The sequence below is a fragment of the Schistocerca piceifrons genome, chromosome 2, assembly GCF_021461385.2.
Source record: "Schistocerca piceifrons isolate TAMUIC-IGC-003096 chromosome 2, iqSchPice1.1, whole genome shotgun sequence".
Classification (NCBI taxonomy): Eukaryota; Metazoa; Arthropoda; class Insecta; order Orthoptera; family Acrididae; genus Schistocerca; species Schistocerca piceifrons.
In genome coordinates this window covers 542,610,499-542,624,760 of record NC_060139.1, presented here as the reverse complement: position 1 = coordinate 542,624,760, position 14,262 = coordinate 542,610,499, and the positions used below count along the sequence as shown (strand labels likewise).

At 37.7% G+C, this 14,262-nt stretch overlaps 1 protein-coding gene across 3 annotated transcripts in view; it reads right to left on the bottom strand.

Annotated features, from left to right (window-relative positions):
* The window catches only part of LOC124774886 (gamma-tubulin complex component 3-like), a 290,049-nt gene that overhangs the window by 133,765 nt on the left and 142,022 nt on the right, over positions 1–14,262 (bottom strand). For all 3 annotated transcript variants that reach the window (XM_047249540.1, XM_047249538.1, XM_047249539.1), the window contains one exon: positions 7,713–7,905. In XM_047249540.1, coding sequence (XP_047105496.1) covers positions 7,713–7,905 — 193 coding nt within the window. The remainder of the gene's footprint in view (positions 1–7,712; positions 7,906–14,262) is intronic.

Here is a 14,262-nt window from a genome sequence, read left to right as displayed (position 1 = left end):
GCCTTGGCCCGCGCACATGTGTTTCTAATGATCCTTTCGTAGTCCCCCAAGATGGTACGGAAGTCAACTCCACTTAATAAAACTGCAGTGAGGCAAGTACCCCACAGGTTTCCTGCTGTTAATCTTAACAGCCATATAATGCATCATAGGATTGTTCTTACAGAGGTTTGTTTAATTCTCTGTGTCTGAACAGTCAAGCCAATGTCCACAAACTCTCTGGTCTCCGTCCTAACAGATTAGGGAAGGACTTCATGATAACATGGATCAAAGAAAGAGGAAACAGTAAATTGAATTTGCAGTGTTCTGCCAGTGGCCATTCTTCTCAAGGACAAAATTACCTAACTCTTGGCAGAATCAATCATGAAATTCCCAGTCAGTGGCGCAATACATTGGCAGGACAAGAGTGATGTTTTTTAGTACAATAAAACTCTCCCGCTGTGTTACAGTACACAATGTCAGTGTATGTGATTCATACAGGCTGAAATTCGCATGAGAATTATCCGCGATTTTTGCGTTATAATGTACAGGATTTAGGAAAGAAAATAGATGTTTTTGAATCATTTATCACACGATTAGCCCAACGTGTTGTAGTTCTTACAGAACACCAGAAATCAGTAGATAATATTCATTATTTTAAACTGGAAGGCTATACCCTAGAAACATTCTATTGTAGATACATAATGAAGGTTTTGTCATTGTCATTTACTCAAAAATATGGAAGCTTATAACTTACATGGAAGAAGTGCTTTGAGTGAACAATTTTGTGTTTATAAATCTGAAATTTCAATACCAAAATTTGTGATTTGCGCTGTAAATTTCTTGGTTGTAGGTATGTATAGATCCTCCTGTGGAAATTTTTAAGTTTTCCTGAAATCACTCAATGGAGTTTTGAGTAAATGTCAGGTCACAAAAATGTACATCTCATCATACTTGGAGATTAAAATGTTACAATAAATAATTTCAGTGCCAGATGGAATATTATGATATCTTTAGAAAAATAGTAGATATGGTAATGTAATGTATTTATGGTATCTTTAATTTTTTTACTTTGAATAGAGCTTGGGAGTATGTCCATTCATTATTTAATAATAACCATTCAAGTGAAGAAATCAATGTACAAAATTATTATTGTCCTATGGTACCTTTTATTGTAGAGAAGGTGACGGGGTTTAGTGGTTCTTCAAGGCTGTAATAGGAAGTAAGTGAAAACGAATTAATTCCTAGCTGGCTTGGACTTTGTCAACATTGCCACTTGTGCAGTACATAAAGAAATAGGGCAATTCTCATCCTTTTCAATAGCTTGCAGTTTTTAACTTTCCGATTTCATGAACATAAAAGGAATAATAGTTTTCTCCAGGTCAGCTCCTCAGAGAGACCCTGTGCCTCCGGCATACTGATCTCAAGCAAGACATATCTATTTATTTATTTTTCTAGATTGTAAAACTAACCATAATCATGCAACATGGCACAAGGGAATAATCTGTTTGTACTTCTCCCACTAATGTAAATCCCTTTTGTGCGCCATGACTAACGACTACATCGAGCATCATTCTCAAATTGCAGGCGTATCTGATTTACAAAAGTTGCTACTCACCATATAGCGGAGATGCTGAGCCGCGATAGACACAATAAAAAGATTCAATCATAGCTTTTGGTCATTAAGGCCTTTGTCAGCAGTAGACACACACACACACACACACACACACACACACACACACACACAAGTAAGCACAACTTGCACACACATCTGCAGTCTCAGAGAGCTGAAACTCTACTGTTGACAAAGGCATTAATGGCCGATAGCAATGATTGTGTGAATCTTTTTATTGTGTCTATCGCAGCTCAGCATCTCCGCTATATGGTGAGTAGCAACTTTCCTTCTCTCGTATAGATTTACAAAAGTGTTAAATTATTTTTCTCTCATTAAGCAGTCAACAATATTTCTATTCCTGTCAGTAAATGCAAGTCACACAGAAGGAGACCCCGAGTTACATAAAGAACTCTACAAGCAGTGCGAGTATCAGTACCAGAAAAAAGTCAGGATATTTAAAGCAGAAAGAATTTGCCATCTGATATGAAACACGGGCGAAGTTTTCCTGGTCAGATGTAACTGAAATCAGAAACAATGTAATAAAAACTAAAATTAGTAATGAAGAGTTAACTGTGAATAATGAAATAACGCATTTACTCGAATCTAAGCCCCACCTGAAAAATAAGACTCGAAATAAAAAGTAAAATTCCCGAATCTAAGCTGCACTTGAAATTTGAGACTCAAAATTTTAGACCGCACCTCCAAATCAAAACAAAGTTGGTCCATTGTAGTGTGAGACACAATTTAGGTCGAATGGATGAAGATACAGCTACAGTAATTTGGTTAGAGTCGTAAGCTTAGCAGTTAAGCTTTACCAGGTAGCCATTGTTATGCGTCAGGCACTTCATCTGTATTTATATGGGTACCCTTCCTTTTTCATGTGCTTTGTCTGGTTTGAATCAATTGCTTATTTTGCTTTGATCTGATAAGGTGTTTACATCACTCTAAGCTGAAAATGGATTATTGTAGTGTGTCATGCGTTGTTTGTCACATTATTATGTGTGTTTACAACCTCTCACTGCTTGCAGCATGGCTTGCTTTTGTGCTCGCTACCGCCACTTTTTTTTAAAAAAAGAAAGAGGAATTGTCTCATTAGTGAAACAGCGAAAATGTTTCTCCATTTGAAAATCTTTGCAGACCTCTTTAGCACATTACATTCTGCACAGAAATTAGAATCCTCTTAGATTTAAAAATCTAGTCAGTTGCCATGCTTCATTTTTGACTGTATCACTATTCAGCATAAGGATAATACGAATATAAACATGACATGATATGTATATTCTTCCGCGTTTGCTGTTGTCTCACTCTAGTTTCGTAATTTATTAGGCAGACAGGATTTAAATGAGATAGCAGCAAACATGAAAGAATACATGGCATAGTGTTTACATTCATATAATTCTTATGGTGAAGAGAATACTGCATGTGATTCACCATTCATGAAAGTTCGTATTAGCAACTGTCTCTTGTCACAGGTAGGAAAAAAATTCAGAATGTAGAGTTGGCCATATTGACATATATTTCAAACAGTCTTGCCAATTAGATTTTCGTAGTAGATTTTTAGTGATGAGTTCTAACGCAAAGTGTGTTGTCATCTTCAGTCCATAGACTGGTTTGATGCAGCACTCCACACTTTTCTATCCTGTGCAACACTTATAAAATAAGAATGAAAATAACTTAGAAATTAAATGCTGAAAATTAAAACAAAATTTTATTAGGTTTGTAATAAATCTGATACGAAATGTTTAAAATCTCAGTCACGATTCTGAATCGCTATCACTCAATTCTTTGTTGCTCATTTCTTCATACAGAGCACCGTCCTCCGTACCATCTAGTGCACTGGATATCGAACATGTTTTAAATGCTTGTTGCACAGTCTGATTTGGAACATACTTCCAGGCATCATAAAACCATTGACACACTTGCGACATACTTGCATGTTTTACACGTCCTGTTGGCGTCAGTTGTCTGTCGCTTTTCGAAAGCCAGTCTGTGTACATGCCTTTAAGCCTGCCCTTAAATGGTTTATTCAAACAGACGCCAAGTGGTTGCAGAATTGAAGTCATCCCACCTGGAATTACTGCCAAGTCCGTTTTGCTTTCCTCTAATTTTTGTTTTACTGCAGGTGTTGTATGGCCTGCGTACGCATCTAATACCAACAGACTGCGTAAAGCAAGCATTACACCAGGACGACGATTCCACACACGCCCAATCCATTCCAGCACCATGTTGTTCGAAAACCACCCAGTTTTGTTTGTTCGTACAATTAAAGTTAAATTTTAGTAACACTTCCAATTTCGATAAAGTCTTTCACTTGAAAATTCTGAATGGGGTAATTTATGTCCATATGCTGTGCAAGCAAGCATGACGAACATCCACTGTTTTTCACCCCCTGTTGTAAGAACACTTATGTCTTTCTTTCCTTTGGTGTCAACCGTATAATTTGACGGCACGTCAAAATATATGGGAGTTTGGTCAGCATTTCCTATCTGACCAAGAAGGTATTGCTTTTCTGTGCGCCGCCTAATTATAAAGCGCTGAAATTCCACAAGTTTTTCTTCATAATTTTTCGACAGCTTCTGTGCAACTGAAGTTTGCATCCGAAGTGTAAAACCCCAGTGCTTCATAAACAGATCAATCCAGCTGCGACTAGCCTTAAAATTTTTGATTTTTTGCTCTCTAGCAATTTCATGTGCCTTAATTTTTAAAATTTCATCATTCACAGGCAGGAATTTCTGATGCTGTTCCTGAACAAATTCATTTAAAATCACTTCTAGTGCATGATATTGGTCACACTTTGGCGACTAAATGCTTTCCTGCTACTTGAACATTCAAGTAATTTGTCTCTCTGCAGTCGCCATCACCTGACGTTGCTCTCATCAATCCCATATCACTAACCTGCAGCACAGTTAGAACTTTGTTCCGCAAAAGAAATAACTCCCCTCCTGAATTTGGCACTATAATGAAAGTTCTTCACAAAATTCCACGAAGCAATAGGTGCCGCTACGTGAAATCTTAATGAGCCCCAGCGTATCAACTCGTGCAACAATCCTAAAGCCTTGTGAATTGTTGGTATTTTAGTGTAAAGAAATTTATTTTTGTTGCTATGAATATTTGAAAGACAACTACACTCAAAGCTGTAGAATACGGAATTTCTATTTACTTCGTTGGATAATGTATGAAAATGCAGGTAGTCGAAACTCGGGGTGGAGAAAACAGCTCGTCTTCTAGCCCTTTTTTTAAAAATTTATTTACTGAAGTAGAGATTTTGGCGCCAGTATTTACCTTTGTGCCTGCAAAGCATGCCTGTGTAACGCTACATATATTCAACAGCAGAAGTTAGTTGTAGCAGCACGTACCAACATTTTGCAGAACTTCCGCTTACTTTGCACTCCATTCTAAGCCGCAGGTGGTTTTTTGGATAACAAAAATCGGAAAAAAGTGCGGCTTAGATTCGAGTAAATATGGTAATTTCTGATCGCCTTTTGGTTAGAAATATTTACAATAATTACTTTACAGATACTGTTGAAAATGATGTCTGCACAGATAGATACACAACACAAATTTGAGTCCACTAATGAACAGAACTACTGCACACTACAGGCAGTATGCATGGATGACAGTTGCAGTTTATTGACAGCTTCAAAAACAAAAAATTTGCAGGATTAGAAGAGATTTCTCCGTATCTATTGAAGAATTCAAACATTGCCTAGTGAAACCATTTGTTCATCTAATAAAATGAAGACAATGTACTCCATGTGAAGTTGAAACACCCGCCACACCACTGCCTGTTGCCGAACCCAGAGTTATTGTGTGGTTCGGCCCCCAGTACCCCCCTCCCCTCTGGGGAACGTCCCATACCAGATGAGTGTAACCCCAAATGTTTGCATGGTAGAGTAATTATGGTCTATGCGTACTGAGTCAGAATGAGGGGAACCAGCTCACATTCACCGAGGTAGGTGGAAAACTGCCTTAAAAACCATCCACAGGCTGGCCGGCACACCAGACCTTGACACTAATCTGCTGGGCAGATTCGAGCCAGGGACTGGCACGCCTTCCCGCTCGGAAAGCAGCATGTTAGACCACACTGCTAGCCAGGCGGGCTGTTGCATACATAGTCTTTGTCCTACGGCCTTTGACACATTTTGCTGTTGGCAGACACTTGTTTGCACACAATATTTTGTTACTGTAAATGGCGCATTTGCTTTCGGAACAGAGTAATATTATTTGTTAGAAAATCAATTCTTACCAGTCAAAATTACAGAAATTTAATTGAAAACTAAAACAATAAAAAGTTCATGGAATTCTGAAGAATTCCCAAGTTTTCCCGGTTTTCTCCCAGATGAAAAAATTCCCGGGTTTTTCCCAGATTTCCCAGTTGTCCCGGGGCGAATACACCCTGTCAGTGCAAAAATACTGTTGGAGAAAGCACAAACCAACTTGAAAGTCTCTGAGGGTGATGAAGGAGGGTCAACTTAGGCAAAACTCTTCAGAGTGACAGGACACGCGTCAAGGGGTAGGAAGTACGATTTTAATGCTTTGGAAAACATTAATGACCCCTTCAATAGCTTGTAGAAGAGATAACCAACAATCTAATCTTACTATGATCTAAAAGTTTCTGTATACCAATTCAGTGAAATCACAGAATGTTTTTCCGTGTACACATTGATATGCCATCGGTGCCAGTTTGCACAGCACTAAGCATAATTTGAGCTGGACATCCTAACTTATTAAATTATTTTAACTCTGTTCTTGTGACTTAAAATAAAGAGCGTTTTTACCTTTCTTTTTCTTTCCTCCATTATTCACATTTACATCGTCAGGCAGAACTGCAACAACCTTTTCGTTAAAATCAAACTTTTTCAACACTTCTAAGACACACAATGACAAATGTTCTACACTTCCTTCCAACATCAGAGTTCATAATTTCCAACACTATCACTACAATGTGTTTACCCTGATGTTACAATCTAACCTCTAAAGAATCAGAGTGTAGTTTTCATCGTTGGAAGACTGTATCACCATCGAGAAAAACTGTCTTTCTTTCAGTTTCTTCACTATCTGCTCCATAGCAAATAGCACAATCCTGTTTGCAATAATTTAATGGTTTTCATCTTCAACACAAGAACTACTTATTAAACAGTGGTTTAATTATGTCAGTGGTGCAGTCCATGGATCTGAAACTTTGGTGGCACATCACTGCAAGATATGCAAATTTGGTTTCTTGTGCCAAATGTTACCTATCCATTGTGAAACTACCTTCACTGATGAGCAGTTATAAATTTTCGATCTTGAAGAGTTTACCTGAGGTGCAGCTTTATGTTTTTTGGAATTCATGTGATATACTGTGTAAGCTCATCCTCACTGCCCAACGCTAAATTTGGCACCATAAACTGTACATTCAGCACTCACCATATGTCCTTTCATAAATGCCAATTCTCACAGCGTTTTCCCATGATTAACACAGATAACATTAAAATAATGTTTATCAAAGCCACTGCTGCAAGCAATGGGAATGTTAAACTACCATACTACAATACAACACACCAAAATTAGAATACACATACAACTGTTTAAAAGATTGAGGGAGCCACTGCGTTACCAAAAGCATCTACGTATTACATCAAACTTGAGAACCAATAAAATTTAGTTTTTGCATGTGAATGGAGTGTAATGCCAATTTTGCAAAACTTCTGGCAAAGCATTGTGTCAGGACCGGTGATTAGTTAAGAACGGATCCCCAACAAAGAGGATTTGGGGACACTGAGACTTTTTGTTTAAAATCAGGAATGTTATAGGAAAAATCAGGGCAAATGGGAACCCTACTCACAACACCTACATTTATATAACTCATTTGTACTTATAGTAATGTTACAACAATTGTTTACGGAATACAGTTAAATTCAGCCAACAGTTCCTAGACCATTACTGGAGTTTTAAGTTATTTATAACCTATGAACTTCTAGTTTGCCTTTCTTTTAGAAGGTGCAATCAAATTTAAACTAAAGAATAACTAAAAAAACTGTTATTTATAAATTCATCTAACAAGACAGAGCAAGAACTACTAAATAGTGAGACAACTGAATTCCTAGAATTTGCAAGTTCAAAAAACTTTTTCTCTTACTCAAGTAACTCCATAAGGTGCCTAATGAAGTCCCCTTGCCCCAGCAGGAGATATCTCCTTAAAGCTTGCAGGTGGTCCATGAATTTGTACTGAGTGTTGAGAACATCCAAAACACGACGAGACGTTTCACGGTAAGCTTGTTCTAGCATTGCCTGCAGCTCTCCATCCTGGTCCTCAACAAAGAGTGCTTCCACTGCCAACAGAAACAAGTAAATCATTGTAAAGCAAAACTGAAAGTGTCCAATGCAATACCAACTGTAATTGGAATAATTATAACACAGCAATGACAACAAAACTGAAACTGTATGTTTTTGAGATACTGTAAAAGAATTTTTGGTTTGGTCTACAGTTCAATCCCCAATTGGTACAAGGATTTTTTTGTGTCACTTACCTCTTCTTTGATTTTCAGTAATGACTTTTTAAAGTGAATGTGTGTCATGTCATACTGTGGTTCAGAGTCCACATTAAGCTGTAGGTCCCTCTACAACTGACTGATAAGAAAGTTCTCTACTTGGAGGAAGGCAACAAGATACAGTCTCCAACAGAACCATACCTAGGAAACCACTCGAGAATTCAAACCCACCTTCAGATTGAGGATTGCTTTACCTTTAGTGCAGAAGAGCTGCTATGCACAGAACCCTCAAAGAACATGTAACAATTAAGTGCATTTCTTTAGGATGATGACACACAGTGTGGAAAAGTGATCCATTGGTTGTTCACATTCTGTTTTGAGCTATCTTCCTACTACATGCCCCGCAGCCCACCATGCAGTTTGAATGTCCTAATACGAACCGTTCGGAAGTTATGACAGTTTTATTTAACGTAGGTTAGTAATTGTCACCCTGTACATTCAGACCTCTTCCTCCTCCACCTCCCTCTTCCTCTGTTCTATCTCATCCTCCCAATTCACTTCTCCACATAACTTTGCAACACATGTAATTTTCCCTGCCCACGCCAGAGGGAACTCACCAGTGCCACATTCCTATATCCTGCACTTACTCCCAGATTTCAGCCACCCTTCCCTCCAACTCTCCTTGTGTTCTTTCTCACCTTCGTCCATTCAACCCAGTGAAACCTCTCATCAACTTGAGCCCGTACAATGTACTCAGCTGGGACAATGTTTTCTGTATTGGCTAGCTTTGATGGAAGACATCATCCAAAAGCTTGTCTTATTTAAGCGCCTATCAACCTTTCAATGTCTCAACTTGAGTTGTTATCTTTAAGCTGCATTAGAATGCAGAAATGAAACCCAAATGCTTCTATGCACATGATTGCTAGAAGTGGAGGAAGAGGAGGAGATTTGTGTTTAACGTCTCGTGGACAATGAGGTCATTAGAGATGGAGCACAACCTCGGATTAGGGAAGAAAGGGGAAGGGAATCGGCTGTGCCCTTTCAAAGGAACCATCCCGGCATTAACCTGAAATGATTTAGGGGAATCACGGAAAACCTAAATCAGGATGGCCAACTGCGGATTTGAACCGCCGTCCTCCCAAATGCGAGTCTGGACTTATTTTTTATCCGCTCATTTCAACTGCCATATTATTTTGAAACATCATATAGGGCAAATACTAGTTCAATATTTTCTTCTGTAACGACAATACAAAAAAAAAACACATTATGCATCTTAAATGATACACCTACTTTAACAGCATAGATATAGTTTCAACAATATGAATATGATGGATTGCTCATCTCTTAAAGGAGGTGCTGATACACACAATGATAAGACTGTTAAACTCTTAGCTTTCAGACAGAAACACCCTTCTTCAGAAGCTACTGTCTATGGCTGCTTAGACCAGACTGCAGGCTTTGCTTGCATCTGCGGTGAGCAGCAGTCAGGGTGGGTGGCAGAAGTACAGAAGTGGCATGGGGTAAGAAGAGGGAGGGATAGCAGAGGAGGGGTGGGGAGACACTGTGCTGCTATGAGAGCAAGTAGGAATGTGGTAGGGGAAGGATATGAATGCTAGTTGGAGAGTCAGGAGGCTGTGTGGAAGAAGGGGAAAGAGGAGAAGGGAGGCATGGAGAAGGGGAAGAGACTAGTAGGTGCACTGGCAGAATAGAAGGCTTGCAAAGTTTTGAGTGGGGGGAGGGAAGGGATTGAATGATGGGGACTATCAAAGGATGAGACCAGGAGGGTTACAAGAATGAAGGATATTTTGTAGGGCCAGTTCGCACAGCACAGCACAGAAAAGCTGGTGGTGTTATGAAGGATCCTGATGGCATAGGATCCGAAGCAGTCACTGAAGTGTAGCTGATCGTTTTGGGCCATGTGTTGTTCAGCAGTCGTCCCCTGGGCACAATTTGGGAGTGGCCATTCATGTGGACAGACAGCTTTTTAGTTGTCATGGTCACACAGAAAGCAGCACAGTGGTTGTGGCTTAGTTTGTAGATCACATGGCTACTTTCACGAGTAGCCCTGCCTTTGATGGTATATGAGATGCCAGTGACAGGACCAGAGTAGGTGTTGGTGGGAGGATGTATGGACAGGTCTTGCATCTAAATCTAGTGCAGGGATATGAGTCATGAGGCAAGGGGTTGGGGACAGGGGTGTAGGAACGGACAAGAATATCGAATACTCTCTCTCTCTCTCTCTCTCTCTCTCTCTCTCTGTGTGTGTGTGTGTGTGTGTGTGTGTGTGTGTGTGTGTGTGTGTGTGTGTGTGTGTGTGTGTGTGAGAGATCGTTTTCTGTCTGAAACAGGACTTTTTTTGTCCATGAGCAAAAAATACAGCAGTCTTTTTGTTGTGTCTTGAAGAATTAATTGAAGAAAGCCATCTCTCTTGAATATAAAAAGGGTCATTCCATGCTCCCACATCACTCTCATGGATTTTGATGAAATTTTGTATGAACATTCACACATGTTCTCAGTGAACAGTGGTAACGTTTCAGTTTCAGAAATTCAATACTTACGGAGATACAGTCACTAGTTTAAGAGCAAAGCACAGCTTTCTACAGTGCGTCCTTGAATTTTCATCAACTTTGAGATGAGATATCTCTGTAAGTATTTGCATGAAAGAAACAAAACTTGGCCATCTTATACAAATTTTAGAGCTCTTTAAAGTAAAATATTAGAAAAGGATTCCTGAGCAATTTTCATATAGATAATTTGAAGCAAAGTTGGGCGAAAAAACAGCTGTTTAAAAAAAATGCGAACTTTAGTTTTTTTATATCTACAAAAGTAGTTGTGGGATATACGTGGAACTTTGCACACCATAACTCACCAACACAAGGTCTTAGAATATAAGATTTCATTCTCCTATTGCTTTCCATTATTTCACAAATCTAGGGTGAAATTGACGATTTTACAAAAAGTGCTAAAAATAGGTATTTTAAGTCAAATTTTTCAAAAAAGTGTTTTCTCCAAACTCTTCTGAACTATGGTCATTAGAAAGAGTATATTCTAAACTACCTAGAAAAGTGGATTTGGTTTTGCAATCCAAGCATATAAGGCCCTAAAAAGTAGCATCATCAAAGAGGCGCACTGGAAGTTTGAACACATTTTTCTGGCACTCAAATTATACCCGAAATCTTTTATTTTGCCTTATACATGTTTATTAATCTCTGGGATAAGTGAAATAAGAAGTCCTGATGAATAGGACCTGGCTTAAGTCCGAATAGCAAAAGAATAAAAATAGAATAACAGGGCTTCATGGTGTAGGCATACTTGAGAGGTATTGTCCAGCTTTGCTTCAGAACGTCGGACCAACAACTCTTTTTCCTCATCACTAAAATCCGCAAACCACTTTAAAGCAGCTTTTTTGGCAAAGAAAGTGACATGACACTTTTGTTCCACCATCTCCTTGCCCAATTGAGCAGGAAGGTATGCTGTTCCCTTCTGCATCCATCTCTAATCAGTAACTAAATAATGTATTTGGCCTCTAAGTGCAAATTATAATCTGCTTAAATTTCAGACAAATTGCTACTGAATGAAATTATACACGATGTATAATACCAATGAAAAAATCTAATAAGAGATATATGCTATAAAAGACAACTTTTTGTAAATTAGATTACAAACTTTGATGTTCTTACGAATCACTTAACAAGCCACACTGAGTCAAGAGAACCCACTCACTATGCTGCAAACACACCACTGAAATACTGATTGTTCAAACAAGGCTCACAATAATGAAACAATCTGATTGTTAAAGTAATTGTTGCCATTATATTTTCTATAAACAGTGATTCTTGTGAATTTTCTCTGTGAAACTAGTGGTTACGTATTTACCAAGGTAGTAGGCTACATTTAAGTGTGATTAAATACAAAATTAAAACTTTTAGATGTTTAACCAACCAATTTCACACGTTTCCCTAACAACTTTAAGACAAAAATTCACAGGTTACAACACCTAGGTATTAAAATCTCTGCAATATTGATTGGAAAATTTACACACTTGATGCACGATTCAAGCAAACCGATTCTTTTTTTGGAAAAATGTTTTATACAATTGAATCCAAAAATTAGGTCTTCATTTTCAACTTGTAAATATTTACAATTTTGATAAGTACAAAAAATATGAAGCTATTATTCGTTGAATTCTTTACGATCTCTCTCTTTCTTTTTTTACAAATGAGAAGAGTTTTATGCAGAAGGGCTATTTCTCATAGTTTTCAAGTTTTTCTGACAGTCTCACTGTCTATTTACCAGATCTTTTTATTTCAATTATTCAAGGCACTAATAAACATTTATTAGGCATAATAAAAGGTTTCAGGTCTAATTTGAGTGCCAGAAAAATGTGTTCAAACTTCCAGTGCACCTCTTTGATGATGCTACTTTTTAGGGCCTTATATGCTTGCATTGCAAAACCAAATCCACTTTTCTAGATAGTTTCGAATATGCTCTTTCTAATGACCAGAGTTTAGAGGAGTTTGGAGAAAACACTTTTTTGAAAAATTTGACTAAAAATACCCATTTTTAGCACTTTTTGAAAAATTGACAACTTCACCCTAGATTTGTGAAATAATGGAAAGCAATAGGAGAACGAAATTTTATATTCTAAGACCTTGTGTTGGTGAGTTATGGTGTGCAAAGTTTCATGTACATCCCACAATTACTTTTGGAGATATAAAAAACTAAAGTTCGTATTTTTTTAAACAGCTATTATTTTCCCCAACTTTGCTTCAAATTATCTATATGAAAATTGCTCAGAAATCCTTTTCTTAATATTTTACTTTAAAGAGCTCTAAAAGTTGTATAACATGACCAAGTTTTGTTTCTTTCATGCAAATACTTACAGAGATATCTCATCTCAAAGTTGCTGAAAATTCAAGGATGCACTATTGGAAGCTGTGCTATGGTTTCAAACAAGTGACTATATCTCTGCAAGTATTGAATTTTTGAAACTGAAGCTTTACCAGTGTTCATTGAGAACATGTGTGAATGTTCATACAAAATTTCATCAAAATCCATGACGGTCACGTGGGAACATTTCTCAGTATTAGACCACTTGGCACGGAATGGCCCAAAATAAAAAATATTTCAAAGCAATTTTCTTGTGCGAATGTGTGCTCTTTCCTTAAGTAAACACTTCATGTCTAAGAAAAATGTAATAAAGGATGTGTGAACGGTGAATTCAGATCAACGATATCAGAGAAAAGCCTTTGGCTGAAACAAATTGCAGGAAATGTATTTTCAAATATTTTATAATAAAATATAAGCACGGAGTAAAGCTCCTCTCAATAAATGGTACTCTTTTCTCTTGACTCCATCAAACTGAGCAGACGTATCTCTCTGTAGTAGAATTAGTTTTGATTTATAATTAAGTTAAAGCAGGTTATATTTGTGTTTCATTCAAAAAATGTAATGTACTCCACGCAATTATAAAGTAGTGCATGCTTTATGACTTTTTTTGTAATATTTGTTTCACAAAAGCTAGCTGGAAATGTGAGCTCAGCAGATCATGGTAAAGAGATGCAAAGTGCCAAATGCAATTCGTGTTCAGCTACTGATTTCGTTCAGCTATAAGAAAGGCGTGTCCCTGTGATTATTTGTGGATCATTTAACAGTGACTTGCAATCATTTTGAGCAAGCACAAACTACATATGATCTGGAGACTGTCTCAAACTACGAGTCTGCTGCTCTCACTTTTGTCCACAGAATACATGGTTGTGTTTAATTATTATGGCTTGAAAATGATAGGAACTTCAGGAGTTAATTTTATTTCAAAATCAATGCATTCTTTGTAGATGTGTATCCAATGCAATAGGAAGAATGCTCGCCACCATCAACAAAGACATTTGCTTGATTGTTCATTCAGAAAGAGACTATAAACATCTGCTAATTTGATTTTCACAAATTCTCTCATTTTATACTGGAGCCAACAATGCATCAGTCTGTCTGCTACTCAGCACCTTCTCTATGTGGTGAGAAGAAATTATCTTTTTCACATTTTTGTTATTCCACTGCAGACTTTCCATTTCTTGACACATATTCACTGCTTTAATACAACTGACTGATGAACACCATGGAGCTTATGACAGCACCACCATAACAGCCAACACAATTTCAGGTTCATGTATGCAAGCATTGTATACACAACAAAAATTTACT